At 37.9% G+C, this 19,245-nt stretch overlaps 2 protein-coding genes across 2 annotated transcripts in view; both read right to left on the reverse strand.

Annotated features, from left to right (window-relative positions):
* Positions 1 to 12,576, reverse strand: part of LOC126194802 (palmitoyltransferase ZDHHC23-B) — a 66,773-nt gene extending 54,197 nt beyond the window's left edge. The window contains exon 1 of the mRNA XM_049933113.1: positions 12,108 to 12,576. Within this exon, the coding sequence (XP_049789070.1) occupies positions 12,108 to 12,220 (113 nt within the window). The 5' untranslated portion in view covers positions 12,221 to 12,576. The remainder of the gene's footprint in view (positions 1 to 12,107) is intronic.
* A 1,030-nt stretch (positions 12,577 to 13,606) lies between these two features.
* Positions 13,607 to 14,086, reverse strand: LOC126195667 (uncharacterized). The gene has a single exon (XM_049934292.1). It carries the CDS (start codon positions 14,084 to 14,086, stop codon positions 13,607 to 13,609), a length of 480 nt encoding a protein of 159 aa, XP_049790249.1.
* Positions 14,087 to 19,245: the final 5,159 nt, after the last annotated feature.

Below are 19,245 nucleotides of genomic sequence, written 5' to 3' on the forward strand. Positions count from 1 at the left end.
GCCAGGAAGTTTCATATCAGCGCACACTCCGCTGCAGAGTGAAAATCTCATTCTGGAAACATCCCCCAGGCTGTGTCTAAGCCATGTCTCCACAATATCCTTTCTTCCAGGAGTGCTAGTTCTGCTAGTTTCGCAGAAGAGCTTCTGTAAAGTTTGGAAGGTAGGAGATGAGGTACTGGCAGAAGTAAAGCTGTGAGGATGGGGCATGAGTCGTGCTTGGGTAGCTTAGTTGGTAGAGCACTTGCCCCCGAAAGGCAAAGGTCCCGAGTTCGAGTCTCGGTCCGGCACACAGTTTTAATCTGCCAGGAAGTTTCATATCAGCGCACACTCCTCTGCAGAGTGAAAATCTCGCCCTGGACCATGTTGAGGCTTTTATGGGGAGTGACGGAAACAGAAATATCACCCAGCTTGTCACAGGTAAGTAATGCTCGAGATTGGGCTGGGGATTCTGCCTAAATCAAGATTGTGCCGTTTCGCATCTGTCCGTTCTCCAAACTTATCCTCAAGGTGTTCAATGAAAAACTGAGGCTTCGTCAGTAGAAAAGAGTCCCCATCAGTTCTGCTACAGACTAGAAACCAAGGCGAATATGGCTGTCTCCGTTCTGTAGCTCTACGTTCCTCCCACGGTGTAGTGAGGGAGGGAAACGATTTAGTGTCAATACCTGTCGACATTGTATTCTATCTTGCCCTTCTTAGAGACGCTGGTGCCGTACGGTCACCAGCAAGAGATGACTTAGTCCGCTTCATTGCAGGTCAATTGCCCTGATGCCACCAACTCTGATCAGGGGCTCTCCCCATGGGCACCACCCACCCACAGCATAGGCCAACTAGCATGATGGCCGTTGCCGGGAGTCCTGATGCCCCAGGAAGACAGGCATCTACTCCTTGGCATACATGGGGAGTTTACAGCTTAGGCATCAGCAGTGCGATGCCTGTGTTATCGGGGGGCTACCACTGAATGGGTACATGACGGCCCCACCACAATGGACTGTCTACCTTGCTGGATACTGGGTGCAGAGAAATCCAATATTGAAACAACAGAAGCAGATGACATACCCCGGAAAGTGTCCTCGACCAAATAGTTGAATCACAGGTGGAGATGCAAAGCCAGAACAAGATATTCAGGAGATCGAATCTAAGTGCACTCATGCACCACATAAGCCGTTCTTCAGCATATGGCCCGCACTTCTGTAGAATTTTGAAAGTGGCTGGTCAAACCATAGAATGGGACCTGAACTCATATAGCCGAAAAGTGTGCCTCTTACGACAGGCAGGAATACCTCAGGCCTATTCTAACCCCCGAACCCATAGGGAGTGATCATGTTGGACTTCTGGAACAGGGTCCCTGCGCCAAGGCTTTGGTGGACATGTCTGACCGTTGGTGGAGGCCTCAGCTAGGTAGCCTCTGCATTTCACAACAACAGTTGTGGAGCCTTGTCAGAAGGTGGGATTATAAAGATGGAATCAGTTCTTATCATGGTTATTTCAGTAGATGTGAGGTTGGTTTACATGTTGAGGGATTTGGGGAAACATTGTGAAGCAAGATTTGAGCTTAGGAAATTCTGGAGAATTGTCGGGGGATGATTCATGGTAAGATGCAAGAGTAAAATGAATGGTGCAGGGTTAGTGGTGAAAATGTGTTTCAACTGCAATGACCATGAGAAGGAAAGGTCTTTAAAAAGCCCAGCATGATTGAATTTGGGAGAGTGGCAAAAGGTGTCACATTTGGAAAGGACTGATTGAGGCTTTTAGTGGATAGGTTAATAACTGTATCACGGGTCTCTTTAGGCTCTGGGTTCTGTAGTGTGGTGGGAGGGGTTTTTGAAAGTGGAGCATATATAGTAGGTACAAAAAAATGCTATACAAGAAATTATCTTATGAAAGATTACTGGATTCCAGTTAAGAAGAAAACCACTCTATGGATGCTTGCAGAGAAAAAAGGTAACTGCACAGCCAGAGAATGAATGATTTCTTGGCAAATAAGATCTGGACCAGGCAAAACAATTTAGCATTGTAATGTGTACTTGGCTTATTTGAATAAAGGCAGGAAATGGCAATTACAGTTAAATACAGCAACAAAAATATGTTTTTAATCTGAAGCATAGTTTGAAATCAAAGATGCAGTTACAACATAAACACATTTACAGTAATTTCTGTTGTATCATATGGAAAGCAGCCACTTTCTATCCATAGCTTTTCAACCAACTATATCACACTCCCCATACATAAGCTAAGAGAGGATGTAATACTGAAGTTATGTTTGAGACCTAACACTCATTCTTCAGTACACTTATTCCTTATTGGTATTTGTTGGTAATAATACATTGTTTTCATTACTAAGCACAACACAAGAAAACTATTTCCATGGAGCCTTTGCCTGCTTGTCTATGGTTCCAAGTGAAGTCATATCTTCGGATGCAATGGTCTCTGTTGACCACCCACCTGATTCTCTAGATGTTGCAGACCCCTTCAGATTGAAAATTTAATTACAAATGTACCTTATTAGCCACTACTACTGCAAATCACCTGATTATATATATTTAAACAACGGAGGAAACAAAGAGCAGGACAAACCAAAACTTGTCCACACTTCAATATGGCACAGTGAGTGCACATATGTAACTTTTTTCACCTAATATATTAACTAGAACACACCAACAACAAAAATTAATGAAGCAGGTCCTTGTATATATACTAGAGGACATCAATTTTAGTCTCATTCTGGATATGGCAGACTTTCAACTGAAAGTAAATTAAATTAAAATTTATAAGTTTTTGACACTTCCATGTTCGAAAAGTGTCTTCAGTACCATACTGACTCTTGATAATTATATGAATTTTGAAAACTGCACATGTCTACAGTTGATTTCAGTTAGAAATTAGGGCACATTTATGCCAAGGGCAAAGGCAACAATATTATGTTACTTCAATTCGGTTTAACACCATACTGGTATATGAAAAAAACGTAATGTTTCACAAAATCCTGAATTGACTTTACTCATTCCTTAACTATGAGACACCAATAGGTCAGCAGCTTTTTATTTCTATGACTTTGTTTCTGAGGTGGTAATTGGAGAGGGATGTGACAGTATGTAGCACTCAAACCAACAGTCTTTTCAGGAAGTAAGTTACTGAGTTTCAAAGATGAGATGGGATATTTTGTAAGCCGGTATGATTATCTACTGACTGGCAAAACAGAAAATTTAGAGTACAAGCATATGTTTTATGGCACTATGGATTTTTTATTGGTACCAACTAAAGGGTAGTGATAGATTTATTTCTTTGGTGGCTTTTATTTTGCTGTGATTTCAAGGACACTTGGAATAAAAGCTGCATGTAGAGAAGTGATTGTTGGAGGAGAACCCATATTTATGAAAATTAAAAATAACAGATGGTGGATTGAAAGCAAAAGTCAAGAGTCTATTTGAATGTGTACAATCTTCAGTACAACTAATTTGTGTTGGCTTGATCTAGTGGATGTGAAACAAATGCCTTCAATCTATAGTGGTCACACACATTTGAGGTTCAGACTCAGATACTAACCTTCTGTCCTTCATACCTGCCACAACTGCATAATGACAGGCACTCAAAATTTGAAGCAATTAGAGATGGTGGACCATAACACTCAATATTAGGTCTGCTGTTGTTTCTGATATACCAAAATTATTTTCCATTTTAAGCTTCACAAGATTTTCTTTTCATCTCTCTTCTTTTTTTTTTTTGCAAATGATACAGGCATAGGAATAAAATAAAAAAAAAATACAATAAGGGCGATTTTGTTTCAAAACTACAATATTTTGATTTTCTGATGATTTGTTAAAACGCTGCTGACCTCTCTAAATGAAAGTATTTGTGAAAATGTCTTAATGAATGGGAAAATTGAAAAATTTTAATAAAGAAACCAAAAGTGAGATTTTTTTTTTTTTTTGCAAATTTCAAAACTATGTTTTGAAAATACGAATAGTCACAGGGTGTTAACTGTCTTGAGCAATGATAAAGCAGGACTGGTAACTGTCAGCTATGACATTGATGCATGAAATTCTTGAACTCAAAATATTTGTACATAAAGATAAAAGAATCTGAAATTTTTTTGTTATTTAGAAATTACTTTCCAAAATCCCCATCCTACACGTTACAAAAATTTCATATGTTAGCTGGTCACTTATGGAATGCACAATCAGAGTGGGCAATACTTGTCTGTACAAAATGTGAAAAATTTTTTTTAGGTAGACCTAGCTCTACTCTCACAGTCAAAAAATCATGGACACTTCAATATTTAAACCAGTTGCTGATTTTAAGGAAATGTCATGCAAAACTGGTATTTCTGACTCAAAATAATTACTTTACAACATTATAAGTGACTGGGAAAAGAATTCACAATTTTGTTCAAAAGCATTTTATAAGAGTATAGAATATTAATATCCATTTTTCTTTTTATATTATTCACAAATTATTATTGTCTTCTGTCATGATTCTACTTCATGATTTTCCATGAATTAAAATTGCCTACAATGTAACAATTAACATTGCACTGTTGAAAAGACTTCATTTTGTTTGTTTGTTTTTCATCTGCTTGAACTTGCATAGCTGAACTGAATTTGCACACAGACAAGGATGATGCAACAAGAGCAATGCTTGGGAAATAGAAACTGCAAACTGATTTCATGATGATACTCATTTGAAAGCATTCGTAGGACCATGAGGTAACATAGAGGAGACAGTTATATCTTGCAGTTCATGAGACGCATTATTATCTGTCCCACCAACCACTGACTGTCACACACACAAGAAATGAAGTGGCTTACTTCAAAGTATGCTAACATATACTGTGGTCTCTGCATTTCACACGCAGTGACAGGCTGCATTTTGTGGAGAACCGTTCTTGCAATGTATGTGCTACTCTGGAATGCAACCCAGTGGTGACTAGATTGAATTCCTATCACAGGCTTCATAGCAGACCATACTTCTCTCTTTTTTAAGTGGAGTTCTCTTAAATGTACTTTCATTTAGAATTAAGAGTTTCATATGTGTTACTTATGTTGATATGGTGTGTGCAAATCCAGCAGCATCTCTTATAGCATCAACAGCTTCATGTTGGAGAGTAAATCTTGTTGCAAGGTGTTTACAGAGAGCTTATACCCCAGCACATACACTTTTTCCATGGCCTGTTACTGAAAATATCTTTTCTTTGTCTTAATTTCTGTACTACAGTGTTGACCAAGTTCATAAATATGAAAGCAGTTTTTAAAACGAGATGCTGCACAATCAATAACATACACATGTTTAGGAAATGCATAGCCTCTAGATGCTATGTCATCAATTATCATGCTGACAGCTTAGCACGCATGTGCACTGTCATGAATGAGATTGCTGACAATAGCAAAACAGTGTGATGTTCCAAGGAAGTGGGCAACACAAGTGAAAATTGATATTTGTGATGGGTGGAAGTGGTAATTTTGAATTTCGTCCTGCAAAGCAACAGACAGTTCTCAGCAAAGTGGAAATGAACTAATGTGTCAGTATTCTGGGATGTGGCTGATTTTACTTCTGCTATGGCTTGCCTCTGAATCCTCTGGTTATGATGGTGAGCTATTCCTTTCACGAACCAATGCCTAACCTCTGTAACAATTTTTTCTGGCTCTACTGTCTTCTCCACCAACTCTCCTTCCTCCCACAACACATAGGTTATGTTATTGTCACTATCCTGAAGGTGTAATGCTTCAACAGTCATCACTTCAGCACCAGGACACATTGCACACTCCTGCAATCAACATTTATTTTGCACCTTGTTACATACACACAAAAGCATCTGGTCCATCTCTGTGTACTTCTTTCCTGTGACACTGCTCACGGTGAAACAAGTAAGTTTCAAATTAGTGCAGTAAATACATGTGCATATTTCCTTCACTGGCTGGGATTTACCCATTTTGGTCATAAGGAGTAGAATTTTTTGAGACCTATTTTTAAATTCAGGTTCTCCTTTTTCATTAGGAGATATGCTTCTCTTATTGGTCTTGTCATATATCTTTTTACCTATTTCACCATTTTCACTAACAGAGATAACATCACCTGGTTATGACTTTGCCTGCTGCAAACTTTGTCAACACTCAGGTAATATTCCTGAGTAACAGTACGCATTTCATCTTGCAACAGATGCCCGTAGTAAGAATCTAGGCATGCCCAAAAGCTCATTCTTTATTTTACTAGCTTTTGAAATCAGATAATGTGATGGAGTGGGTATGTAGTTCTGTATCTGCCGCTTAGAGTAGCTACATGGTATCAGTGTCAGTAACTGTACCTTCTCAGTGTAGGTGGCTGCTGAGGTATCAGTATTTAGTTTAGAAACCACACAACACATTTTGTGCACATTCTTCAGGTACCACTAAGTGCATCTACGTTATACACTACACAAAGTTTTGCAGATGCTTGTGTAAAACTTGTTTCAATTTCTTCCACCTTTTTTTTTAACATACTGTTTTCTTCTTGTGCTTCTTACTTTTCCCGGATGTTTACGGGGGGATGTAGTAGGGGCTACAGCAAAAATGCTAACATTCAACACGTCAACAACTTCATGTCCAGCAATATAAATATCTGCACTGTCTTCTGCAGTTTCACATTTGTGTGATGGTGATCATTCAGGCGGATTGTCACTAAATTTCTTCTATAGTAATTGTAGCAATTCCTGCAGAATGGATGTGATGGTAATACTGTGATGTGAGGACCAAGATATTTATGCAGTACCTCTGATAGATTTCCAACAACTGTGAAGCATTTTTTACTTTTCTTAAACACCACCTTATTGTGTCTTTTTTCATAGTCCACATTCCTCACTCTTTCACTATTGTATTTCCTACTGTATCTACCAAAAAGTTCAAACCAAACAATAAACTTGATGAAGAATGGTTTATGTGCAAGTTCTCACTCGTTCATCATTAACAGAAGAGACTGGAAACATTGTTGCCAACATCCATATTTTATACTAGAAATTCAGTAATGCGAAGTGCGCAGAATGATGAAAAATTTTTAACGCTTTACACGGTAAAATATTGCCCACTGCGTTTGCTCTGACTACAAACGTATTATCCAAACAATATTTTATGTAACTTTCAAAAGTTTTGGATGGAGGTTTTCCAGTAGATAATTCATAAAAACTCATAATAATGCAATTTTTTACATTTTTAGTAAAAAATAATTACATATTACAGACGGCTGGAGCACAGAAGGTACCGTTTTGTATCCGGTAATACAGAAAAGATATCATTCAAGGACTTTCCAAATTATATATATATTTAAAAAAAAATATTTAAGTGGAAAAATTAACTTAAATTTTGTTATTTTTTGTCTTAAATTTGTCAGTTAAAGGAAGCCCATAAGTGTGTGGGTGTCAACTAAATGTCAACGCAATAAGAGGGAGCCTCAATGCAAAACACCTGCCATGTTTCCAGTACTTTTAGTTTATTAGATTTGTAAGAGTTATTTACAAAATATATATTTTTCAAAGGGCTGTATGATTCACAAAATTAAGATAAAGCAAAAATACTTTATTTCTTAACATTTATGATATAGAGGCCTAATATACTTTTTTTCCAGAGAAATTCATGACCACGAGTTGACATGACCTGTATGATTTGAGATGAAATCACCCACAAGTCCTCTTACTGAAAAGATAGCTATTGAAATATTTATATTGTGATACATCTATGTCTATACTCTGCAAACCACTGTGAAGTGTATGGCAGAGGGTACATCCCATTGTACCAGTTATTTGGATTTTTTATGTTACATTCACTATGGAGTGAAGGAAGAATGCTTGCTGAATGCCTGTGTGTGTATGCTGTAATTTGTCTAACCTTGTCCTCACAGTCCCTATTGGAGTGATATGTAAGGGGCTGTAGTATATTCTTAGAGCTATTTACAGTCAGTTTTTTAAGTAAGTTTTCTTGGGACAGTTCATATTTATGTTCAAAAGTCTGACAGTTCATTTTTTTCAGCACCTCTGTGACACACTCCCACAAATCAAACAAATGGTGACCATTCTTGCTGCCCTTCTCTGCTATGCCCAATGGCCCCTGTTAGCCCTGTATGATACAGTTCCCACAAACTAGAGCAATGTTCTAGTATGAGTCATGGAGGTCATTTTTAAGTAATCCACTTTGTAGACCGAAGGCATTTCCTCAGTATTTTAAAAATAAAGTTAAGTCTGCCTCCTGCTTTACCCACAACTGAGCTGCTGTTCATTCCATTTCATATCCCCACAAAGTGTTATTTGTACAAGTTTACTGATTCCAACAGTGACTCACTGATATTGTAGTAATAGGATACAATGTTTTCTCATTTTGTGATGTGCTCAACTTTAGGTTTCTGAACATTTAAAGGAAGTTACCAATCTCTGAAATCACTGAATAGTTATACAGCTTCTTTCAGACACATAGCTGCATCATCTGCAAAAAGTCTGAGATTGCTATTAATAATGTCTGCAATTTCATTAATATACAATATGAAGAACAAGGGCACCAACACACTTTACTGGGGCACACCCAAAGATACTTCTACATATGCTTATGACCCTCCATCCAATACAATTTGCTGCATCCTCCCTAGCAAAAAATCATTCACAAATGTTGCTTGATAAGTGTATGGTCATACTGTCGATAAGGTCAATGTAGCGTCAGATTCCACTCGTCTGCTTTGACCAATGATGTAAGGGTGTTGTGGTGTGTGATGTCATTACAGCGCAGAGCTTATGTGTTGGTTGTGTTTCTAAATGTCGTCTTGTTGTGTTTGATGGTGCCCTCTGGTGGTGTGTGTGCATATACTGAGTGCAATGTGTTGTATTAGCTTCATTTGAGCCTTGGTGTTGGATATGTGATGTCATTGGCAGTGCTTGTAGTAAGGTTTGGAAGTTTTTTCAGTGAGTCATGAATTAATATATTTTTTTGTTTACATGTTTGGTGTTTTCATGAGGTGTTATTGGTTTGCTGTTTGTGGCGTGGCGTGGCGTGGCTTCTGTTGTTAGGTATGGGTACGATGATGAAATATAACATAACTCTGTTGCGGTCGGAGATGGGGGAGGACATGTCTGTTATTACATTCCTCCAGTTATATGGACTGATTGCTGGGATTGTGAAGTGTAGTCATCTCAGACTAGAGACTGGGGTGACCAACCTAGTTTACAGCTCCGGCATATGTTGCTGCTAATTAATTAATATTTTTTTTTTTTTTTTGGGGGGGGGGGGGGGGGAATTCTTCTCGTGTTGTGATGTTTTGGTATTAATGGTCTAGTGAATGTGTTTTATGTAGGGATGTTGGATTTTTAGATTTTTTTAGGTGTTGTGCTTTTGGTTTTATTTTTCATGGTTGTACATGTTGGTTTTTTGGTATCAATAGTTGTGGTTGATCTATATAAGACAAGGGAAATGACCGACTTCAATTTTCATAGTTTTAGCTGTGGTTGACCTTTATAGGTCAGGGAAAATGTCCAATTCCTGTAGATTTTGTTGGTGTAGCACAATGTTTTAATTTTTTTCTTTTGTTTGCCATTTTGTGTGTTTTGGGATTGTGGTGTGTTTTTTACTGTTATATTTGGCTTGTCCCCACCCTAAAACCCCAATTTCCCATGGTAGCCCCGTTAGTTTGATCGTATTTTTGGAGGGAGATGTTATTGTCTTATTTTTATGTATTTTCATGTCTGCTGCTGCATTTATGTGTTGACATCATAGGCGCCGTATTGCAGACACGTAGAATAGCCATTATGGGTCAATGCAGACGGGTGGACTCTGAGACTTCTGTAACACAGGTGTGACAATGAGTCAAACGCTTTTCATGAATAATAAATAGGCTACTGCATCTGCTTGACTGCCTACATCCAAAGCTTTCAGTACATCATGCGTGAAAAGTTAGAGTTGGGTTTCACATGTTCCATGTTTCCAAAATCTGTGCTGGTTGGTGTGGAGGTGGTGTTCAAGATACCTCCTTATATTTGAGCTAAGAGTATGTTCTAAGATTCTACACCAGATTGACGTCAAAGATACTGAGCAGTACTTTTGAAGATCTTCTCTATTACCCTTCTTGTAAATGGATATGACTTATGATTTCTCCCATCTACTGGGCACAGTTTTCCGTTCGAGAGATCTGTAACAGATTATAGTTCACTGAGCAGCTGACGCATCCGCAAATTCAGTACCGAATCTGACAGCAGTTTCATCTGACCCTTGAGCAGTTTAAATGATTTCAACCATTTCTCAATGTCACTGACAATAACACTAATTTCACTCATCTTTTCAGTGGTACAAGGATTAATCTGGGCAACTCTACTGAGTATTCCTGTGTAAAGTAATATTTGAAAATGGGGTAAAGCATTTCTACTTTTGCTTTGCTACCCTCAATTTCAGCTGCTGTTTCTCCATGAGAGACTGGACACTAACTTTGGTGCCACTAACAGCCTTTACATAAGATCAGAATTTTTTTGGGTTTTGTGAAAGATCATTTGACAATATTCTGCAACAGTCGTCATTAAAGGCTTAACGCATTGCTCTCCTAACTGCTAAACACATTTCATTTAGCATCTCTCTAGCCACAGCTCTATGCTTGTCTACATATATGCAATAATCTGTTTCATTAGAAATTTCTTTACAGCAACCATATATCATGGAGGATCCCTCCCATCATGAACTGTTCCACTGGTTATGTATCTCTGCAGCACATGATCAATAATTCCTTTAAACTTTATCCACAGTTCTAAGCAAATAAATTATCACTGCCTTTTGTTAAGATCCCGCACTTAGGCCTAAATTTAAGTATTTCTCAAGAACTATATAAACTGTGTTTCTCATACAGTGAAATACAAAAACTAGAAAGTATCAGCTTTTGAGACTACAGATATATCACATCCATAATTGAAAAACACACTGCCTAGAACTAATAAAACTGGATAAACTGAAAACTACTTCACAGAGATCTTGGCTTTGATTCCCAGTAATTCCTAAAAGTTTCACTAGTTTACATTTTGCACCTCTGGAACTGTTCGCTAATGTAAAAAGATGCCTAACTGCACTGGTGTTCAGAATCGATGTTAAACTGTGGGTCTGCCTGTAACTGACAAGTCAGAGGAAGACAACGCGCAGTACCTGTAATAGTACCATGCTTAGGAAAGAACTGTGGTGTGTATGTAAACCACATATACAACTAAGTCCAAAAACAACTTCAACAAAGACTTAAACGGGTTAAAATTTGTATAAAAGAAAAGTCATATACATGGGTACATATGTCTTCAACAATCAAAACAACCTCAGCATATTAAATGTCATGTAGATGGTGCAGTGGGCAGTAAGTTCAATTAAAGAATTTTGTGTTAAATGACTATTATTCCACTAAACTTTATCTACATGGCAACTCTTAGATTTAATATTTTAAGTTAATTTGTAATTTTCACTGTAATATATTACTGTAATGTCATTTCACTGTACCACACTTGAATTAAATTTACATCTTTGTTTTCTGCATTCGTTACCATACATCAAATATGGCAAATGTAATGTTACACACCAGTACCGCAGGGGAAACAAGGTGTAAGAAGAAAGAAACGCAGTCCATAGGTGCAGCATAACACATCGTTTTAGATGCGATTCGTTGTACCAATGCGACGTCAGTGCGTCATACGTTACCTCGCATATGATTACTTCGTAAGTATTTAATATTACTGGAAAATTATTTGTAAATTATAATCTGTAAGCACTCTGTTCCTGTAAGTGTTTAAATTTCCCACACGTTCTTCGCGATGGTATGCCATACATAACGATGTGATGATGACTGAATGACACTTTCTGGTATTCTTGGGTACCAATAACTGTACTGAATATAAGTTAAGAGAATTGTAAGTAATCAGAAACTCCAGATAACACGTAAAAACTTTTGTGTTACCAGTAGCATCATGCTCGTTACGTTTTGCGAAAGATATATGTCATTGTCTATTTAAATTCAGCTTCAATGGCATCTTATAGGCAAAACAAATATTTTTAAATCAATTACATTAGATTTATGTTAGTATCTCGCACGTTTGAAGTTCATCATATATAGTTTCTTTTTGCCAGAACTATCATCAATCTCACCTGTCAACGCAGATATCAAGTTCTTCACAATTGCAACAACACTCTAACATGTGGTATCTTTCTTGGTTGCGATTAATATACTCGCAACAACATAAGCTATCTCTGCCATCCATTTCTCCTTATGTCACCCATCAAAAACTGTCCACTTTTCCTCACGTAAACAATTTACATACGACAATAACATGCCACCGGCGCACTTGCCAAAGAACTTCGAGTAGTTGGCACTTCGCTATGCTCACCATACGCACTTCGTTTCTCGCACACCAAAGAAGTTTTTCAGCTACATGAAGCAAGTCGCTAAAATGAGTGCCCTTCAATAGGCGTTCGTCTGAAACCGTTCGATTTAGTTGTGATGACAGACTGAAGGCCAATTCACACTGGCCGTCATATGAAGTCCCGTCTCTACAAAACAATCTGCAATACATTTCCAACGTTGGCATCCACACTGGCAGTGCCGTCCCGTCCCGTTACGTCACGTCACATTACGGCACGGTCAAGGTTTCTCTGGATGAAAGTTTTGTTTGCTGACGTAATCAGTCCGTTACTGATCATGTGATCCACAAGCTCATTTCTTCCCAGACAAGGTCATGGGCGGAACTCCACATTTCGTTTCATCGTGGTTGATATCAGTTGTTTGTTGGTCGTTATCTGCTATAAATTGTTTCGTTTTGTTATTTTGTTAAAATTTATAATAAATGATGGCACATTAATCGAAGCAGTGAGACTGCAGTCTCAAGTGTAGAGTGCAGGCAGGATAAATTGGCCGGTAGATGCTCAAACGGCTGGGCAAGCGTGGTGGGAGCGGTAGTGCTGGGGTTAGCAGCTGGGCAGTGAGCGAGCACTGGAGGGGAAGTACTTAGCGCTACAGGGGAAGTGCCGCCCTACAGTGAAGCCTATGCTTGACCATCTGGCCTAATGCGGAGGAACTGCACACCAGATAATAAAAATAATAAGCTTTTTTAAGTACTACAGCCAATTTTATGAACATTATTTTATTATTTCTATTATTATATTATTAACATTATAAATCTTGCAACGAAATACATGTTAGTTAAACATTAGTTATGTAATGTTTGCGATATAGGTTATGGACTGATTTGTGGTGCATGCGGGAAGTACAGCGTTTTTGTTGAACCTGAAAATAGAACGAGTTTTCATTAGTGGTCACTCTACTGCATTCGTCTGGATAGTGCTTAAACAATCAGAGAGGACAATGCTAAATCACGAAGCACGTGTCACAATTCACATGCTTCACAGTTAATCTGATAATACATGCAGTGGGCGACGTCCCTGACTACCATGTTCAGACTGAAAAACAAAGAGAATGCACAACGTCTGTTGTTTGTCTACTGACCTTTTATTTGTTCACCGTCCTCAGACTGGAAAGGTTGGAAGTCATCATCATCGTCATAATAATCATCGCTAGTGTCACCAGTATCGCTGGCACATATGTCAATAACCATTTCTTCCAGTTCGTCTGTCAATTTTTCCTGATTTGCCTATGTTTCTTTCACATCTTCCACATGCCTGCAAACTGCCTCCCATTCGTGTACAGTAATGTAGAAAAATTTTTCTTCTGCTAGCTTCCACACATCCTCCAGCTTGTACATAACATTCTTTGAACCCACCCAGTTCTTTACTGTAGCCCATACAATTTCTATAAGATTTAGTTCAGGATGGTAAGGAGGTAAACGGAGAACGGAATGACCATAATGTGCCAGAAGTTTAACCACAGTGTAAATCTTTGTGGTTTTGTTGCTTCCCGTTAAGGCAAGCAGTTCGATCTTTGTGCTTCCATGGTCGAATTGAATGTTTCGGGAATTTAGCCAATATGCATTGTCAGCTCTCCTGCCAAGCATTGTTGGTGATTTTTCATTCAGAACATTGTGATAACTATCATTGTCAAGCACAACAATGGAGTTTTGCGGCACATTCGGTATTAGTTTGTTTTCCAGCCACGTGATAACAAATATAGTCATTCAGTCTAATTATGACACTACTTTACATGTGTACCACAATCAGATAGTAAAAGATAAAACAAATACCTTGAAAAACTTTCAGCATTCATTTCTGCATGATAATCTCCTGTTTTAGTGCCGAATTTGAAAATTAAAAGTGCATTTGGCACAAAACCTGATTTGCCTCCTGTGATCAGAAAAACGACATAAACGCGTTAATAACACTGACGTTATTTCTGTCGCTGTTTTGAAGAACATGTTGAAATTTCAAAGGAATGCTCACTATCTCCTGATCCACAGTATCGTAGATCAGAAGAATGCGAATGTTTCCTTTAACGTTTAGACACATTAATACGTTACAGTCTACAGAACTACTTGTCCTTATCAGATATTTTTGTTACCTGTGTGTACTATAATCAGACGTTGTCCTTTTGAAAGTGGCGCCTTTACTTCCTTACTTGAGCCATCTGTCCATTCTTTGGGCGTTGTATGCGAACTGTGAATATAGGTTTCATCGACATATATGATAGGTCCACCCTCTTCACGGTACTTTTTTATTTTCTTTAAATATTCAACACGTTTAGTGTGTATTTCTAAACGTTCCACAAGCACCTTCCTGTTATCTGTTGTTTTGCGCCACCTGATAGATATTAAGCAGGTTAATTACACAAAAATTGACGCATATAAATAATACATTGACATTAAAAAAACCAACGTACCTGGAGCCTAAAGTTTGAAGTAGGTCCCGTAATGAAGAAATACTCCCTGTAAAAGACTTATTTTCTCTCGCTACAGGATAAAGTGCCTTTTTTTTTGGGATGCTGTTTGTTTGTCACGTGTAAATTATGTATCAGTCTCCACACAACTTGTTCATCAAAATCATCTAAATGTAAAATCTTTTTCTCTTTATTCCTCTTTTTTCCGGGAGTAGAGAAACCCTTGGAACTGCCGGCAACTACTTTTTCTCCCTCTTTCGTTATTCTACGTATTGTTTGAAGTGACACACCAGTAGCAGCCTGCACTCTTTCTAGAAGACTTTTTACTGGGATTTGTCTCCCCTCTTTTGCCTCATCTGGCATAAATGTAATGACATTGCAAATAATCTCTCTTGCCTGGCTATGCAGGACTCTTCCTGTCCCTATAGTGATTGCAGATGTGATGCCATGCCGTGTATACCGCTGAGCTCACTCGACGTGCACTAGCCAACAGGTGGAAGTACAATGAGACGGTCTCCCCTCCTGCACGACAAAATGGACTCACCCAGCACTACGGTCAGAAACTCGTGTCTGCGCAAGGGCCACCTTATCCTGTGCGGACTCAACGACATGAGCACTGTAAATTACATGCCCTGTACTACATTTATAAAATGAATTTTGAGATACCAGTACCATATTTAATATTTTGCAGCGAAATGGAGTGCAACATGGCTGCAACTAGAAGTGAAAAAATTACTCTGGGTAGAACCAGTTTGATTAGTGGATGGAATTTATTTGTGTGAGGCATTTTTAGTGTTAGGTAAAGAAATGCACTGAAACATTCAGACACTGCAACTTGTTTATTTAAACACATATTTGTAGTAGGTCTATTTATTGTTAAGCAGTTCTCTAAATTGTGTGCAAAACTGTTTTGCAAGAATCAGTGTTTAATATTTATGTGGTTTCACTTGCTAAACCCAGTACAAATAAGACACTTGAACGACTAAAAGGTAAAAACAACATACAAGGAAAAATATATAGCTATCTTGAAGGGAAAGATATTGAGGGAGAGCCGGCCGCGGTGGTCTCGCGGTTCTAGGCGCGCAGTCCGGAACCGCGCGACTGCTACGGTCGCATGTTCGAATCCTGCCTCAGGCATGGGTGTGTGTGATGTCCTTAGGTTAGTTAGGTTTAAGTAGTTCGAAGTTGTAGGGCACTTATGACCTAAGATGTTGAGTCCCATAGTGCTCTGAGCCATTTGAACCATTTTATTGAGGGAGATATGACTATGTGCAGATTAGATTAGATTCAGTTTTCGTTCCACAAACCCAAAAAATTAGATGATTCTCTTTGGTGTGGAACATGTCAGAAAGTATAACATAAAACATTTGAATACAATACTTACAACACTGATCATTTGTCAGAAGACTGTCGAAATCAGTGAATACAAATGCGGTAAACTGGAGCAGCTAATATTTACAGAATTAACATGCTGTCAGAATGAAACATTGTTATGCACTATTAATAAATTTATCATACACAAAATGCCTAATCTTGACTATTGTGACCAAGTGCTGTCAAAACTTAAATCTAACAGATATTTTCACTTAAGCTGGCTTAACAGTGTCTGTCAAGATATTCATCTATAGAGTAGAAGGAGTTGCCTATCAGAAAGGTCTTTATGTAGGTTTTTTTATTCCTAGTATAGATACTATGTATTGAGCTATTGGTTGGAAATAGTGATGTATTACTTGCAACAAATTGCATTAGGGAATAAATATATTGAGAAGAAGTGGTTAGAATACAAAGTTCCTTGAAAAGGATCTTCAATTAACACCACAAATGATTCTTTTGCACCCTAAACACTTTTACTCAATTTGATGAATTGCCCCAGAATATGATCCCATATGACACAATAGAATAAAAGTAAGCAAAGTATGCAAATTTTTTATATTTATATCTCATATATCTGACATCATTCTTACTGCAAATACAGACTTGTTTAAGTGCTTAAGCAGTTCTGTGGTATGCCCTTCCCAACTGAATTTATTATCAAGTTGTAATCCAAGAAATTTAATACTGTCAACCTCTTCGATCTGCATGTCTTCATATGTTACACACATGCAAAATTTTGTACTGGACTTGAACTAAACTTAACCTTAAACCAATTTCTTACAAGACTTGTTGGCCACTTCTGACAGTGTGTCTCTTATGGTAATTCTGGGTGCAATTTGACGTAACAAATGAAAAAAACTGATGCTTCCCCTTTCCAAAACATAAAATGCAGATTCCTCTTTCTCAAGCTCCTTGTATAATGTATTACATTCCAAATTTGTAGTACATAATAACATTTTTTCGACCCTACGCACTTTCTTTGGTTGTTTTGCACTTCTGTCTCCCTTCTCTAATATAAAAGCTATCCCTGCAATGTGCAAACAATTTGAGTCCAGGAAATGTCATTTTTGTACAAATTTTAGACACCAGCACCCACACATATAAGCTATTGCGTTGTGTATGTGCACTTCACACATAGAAATAACAGCAATGCGAATTGAGACCATGTAACTTGAATTGACTTGATGTGCTATGATCTGAAGGTCTGACGTGACGATGCCATGATGGACAGTATGAATTGATCTTGATCTGTAGCATAGCCCAGTGTCTAGATTAGGTTGAAAGGTAATAGCCTAGTTGTGAGTTGGCAAACCCAATGAATGTGAATGCCAAATGAAGATTGTGATAACAGATTAACCTGTAGCGTAGACTAATATTTACGTTTGTGCTATATCTAAGGCCGATTCACACTGGTTGCCCCATCGCATCACATCACATCCCCTCGAAACATACTGCAATGTATTTCAAATGGCGGCACCCACACTGGCCGTCCCATCGCGTCATGTCACGGTACCATCAAGATTTATTGGCAAGAAAATTTTTACAGCTGAGATCATCCATCCATTGTTAATCACATGACCCTCAAGCTCATTTTCACCCTGTATACAGCCATGTTCAGATACCCATAATTCGTTTAGTTGTGGTTTTAGCTGTTAATATCAGTTGTTTTTTGTTCATTATTTGTTAAAAAACTGTTTCGTTTCGTTTTTTCTTTCGTTAAAATATATAATGAATGACGAAACATCAATTGAAGCAGTGAGACAGCAGTCTGAATTGTATGACATGAGCGTACTAAATTACTTGCCCTCTACTACATTTATAAAATGGATTTTTGTTCATACCGGTATGGTATTTCATACTTTACAATGAAATACTTTAAACATGTGTTTGTAGCAGGCTTCTTATTGTTACGTAGCTCTCTAGATTCTGTGTGAAACAGCTTTGCAGGCACCTGTGGGTATACTAGCTAAATCTAGTAGAAATAAGGCACTTGAAGTATTAAAAGCCAAATACCAGAAGTAAAGAAAACCTATCAATCTTGAGGGGAAAGGTATTGAGAGACGTATGACTATTGCACTACAATTTACACTGAACTAACAGCGAAACTTAACCTTAAACAAACCAATTTTTCACTGGATTTAATGACAGAGCGTAACACTTCGTTTATTTCAGTAATTCTGGATGCAGTTTGATATAACATATAAAAAACTGATGATTTGACTTTCTAAAATATAATATGAAGATCCCTCTCCCTCGAGCTCCTAGTATAATGTATGAAATACTCTTTCTGTACCACATTACCATGTTTTTCTGACCCACACTCTTTTTCGTGTTGTTTTGCATTTCTGTCTTCCTTCTCTAATATACAAACTGTCCCTGAAAGCTGCAAACCATTTGAATGCAATAAACGTCATTTTTGTACAAATGTGGACTCAAATATCCACATATATAAGCTATCACACTGTGTATGTGCAATTCATATGTAAAAATAGTTGAAAATCATCTTCCAAATATCACAATTTCTGTGAAAAAGCAGTTGAGGACAGTCGTGTGAGTTGAGATCACTTGACTTGAACTGAGTTGACATACCATGATGGATGGACAGTTTGAATACACCTTGATGTGATGGTGCCGTGACATGGTGGTACCATGATAGATAGTGTGAATTGGCCTTTAATCGGTCGATTTCAGCATAACATCAGTTGTACTGCACTCAGTCTTATCACTCATAGCAATGGTGGACCCTCTGGAAAAGACAATCTGTATTTCATTCCATACAGTATAACATCTATTGAGAGAGCATCCAGATACACAGAACAGATTTATTGTCCCCAACAAACGACAACTCCAACAGGTACATGATCTTGCTGAGGAATAATGTTTGCCCATAAGCACCTAACAGACCTTGAATGGAAATAAATCCCTAATACAAACTTATCCCACTGAATAGTATCCTGTATTTTTACATGCCCTCCATAAGCATCTTAATAACTTGCATTCGCTATCTGGACTGGACTTGGATTACAGATTTTAAGAGATAAGCACAAGGACTTTCTGCTCTTATGCTGCTGTTTTTTGTTGTAAGGAAAC

This window comes from Schistocerca nitens, chromosome 7, assembly GCF_023898315.1.
Source record: "Schistocerca nitens isolate TAMUIC-IGC-003100 chromosome 7, iqSchNite1.1, whole genome shotgun sequence".
Classification (NCBI taxonomy): domain Eukaryota; kingdom Metazoa; phylum Arthropoda; class Insecta; order Orthoptera; family Acrididae; genus Schistocerca; species Schistocerca nitens.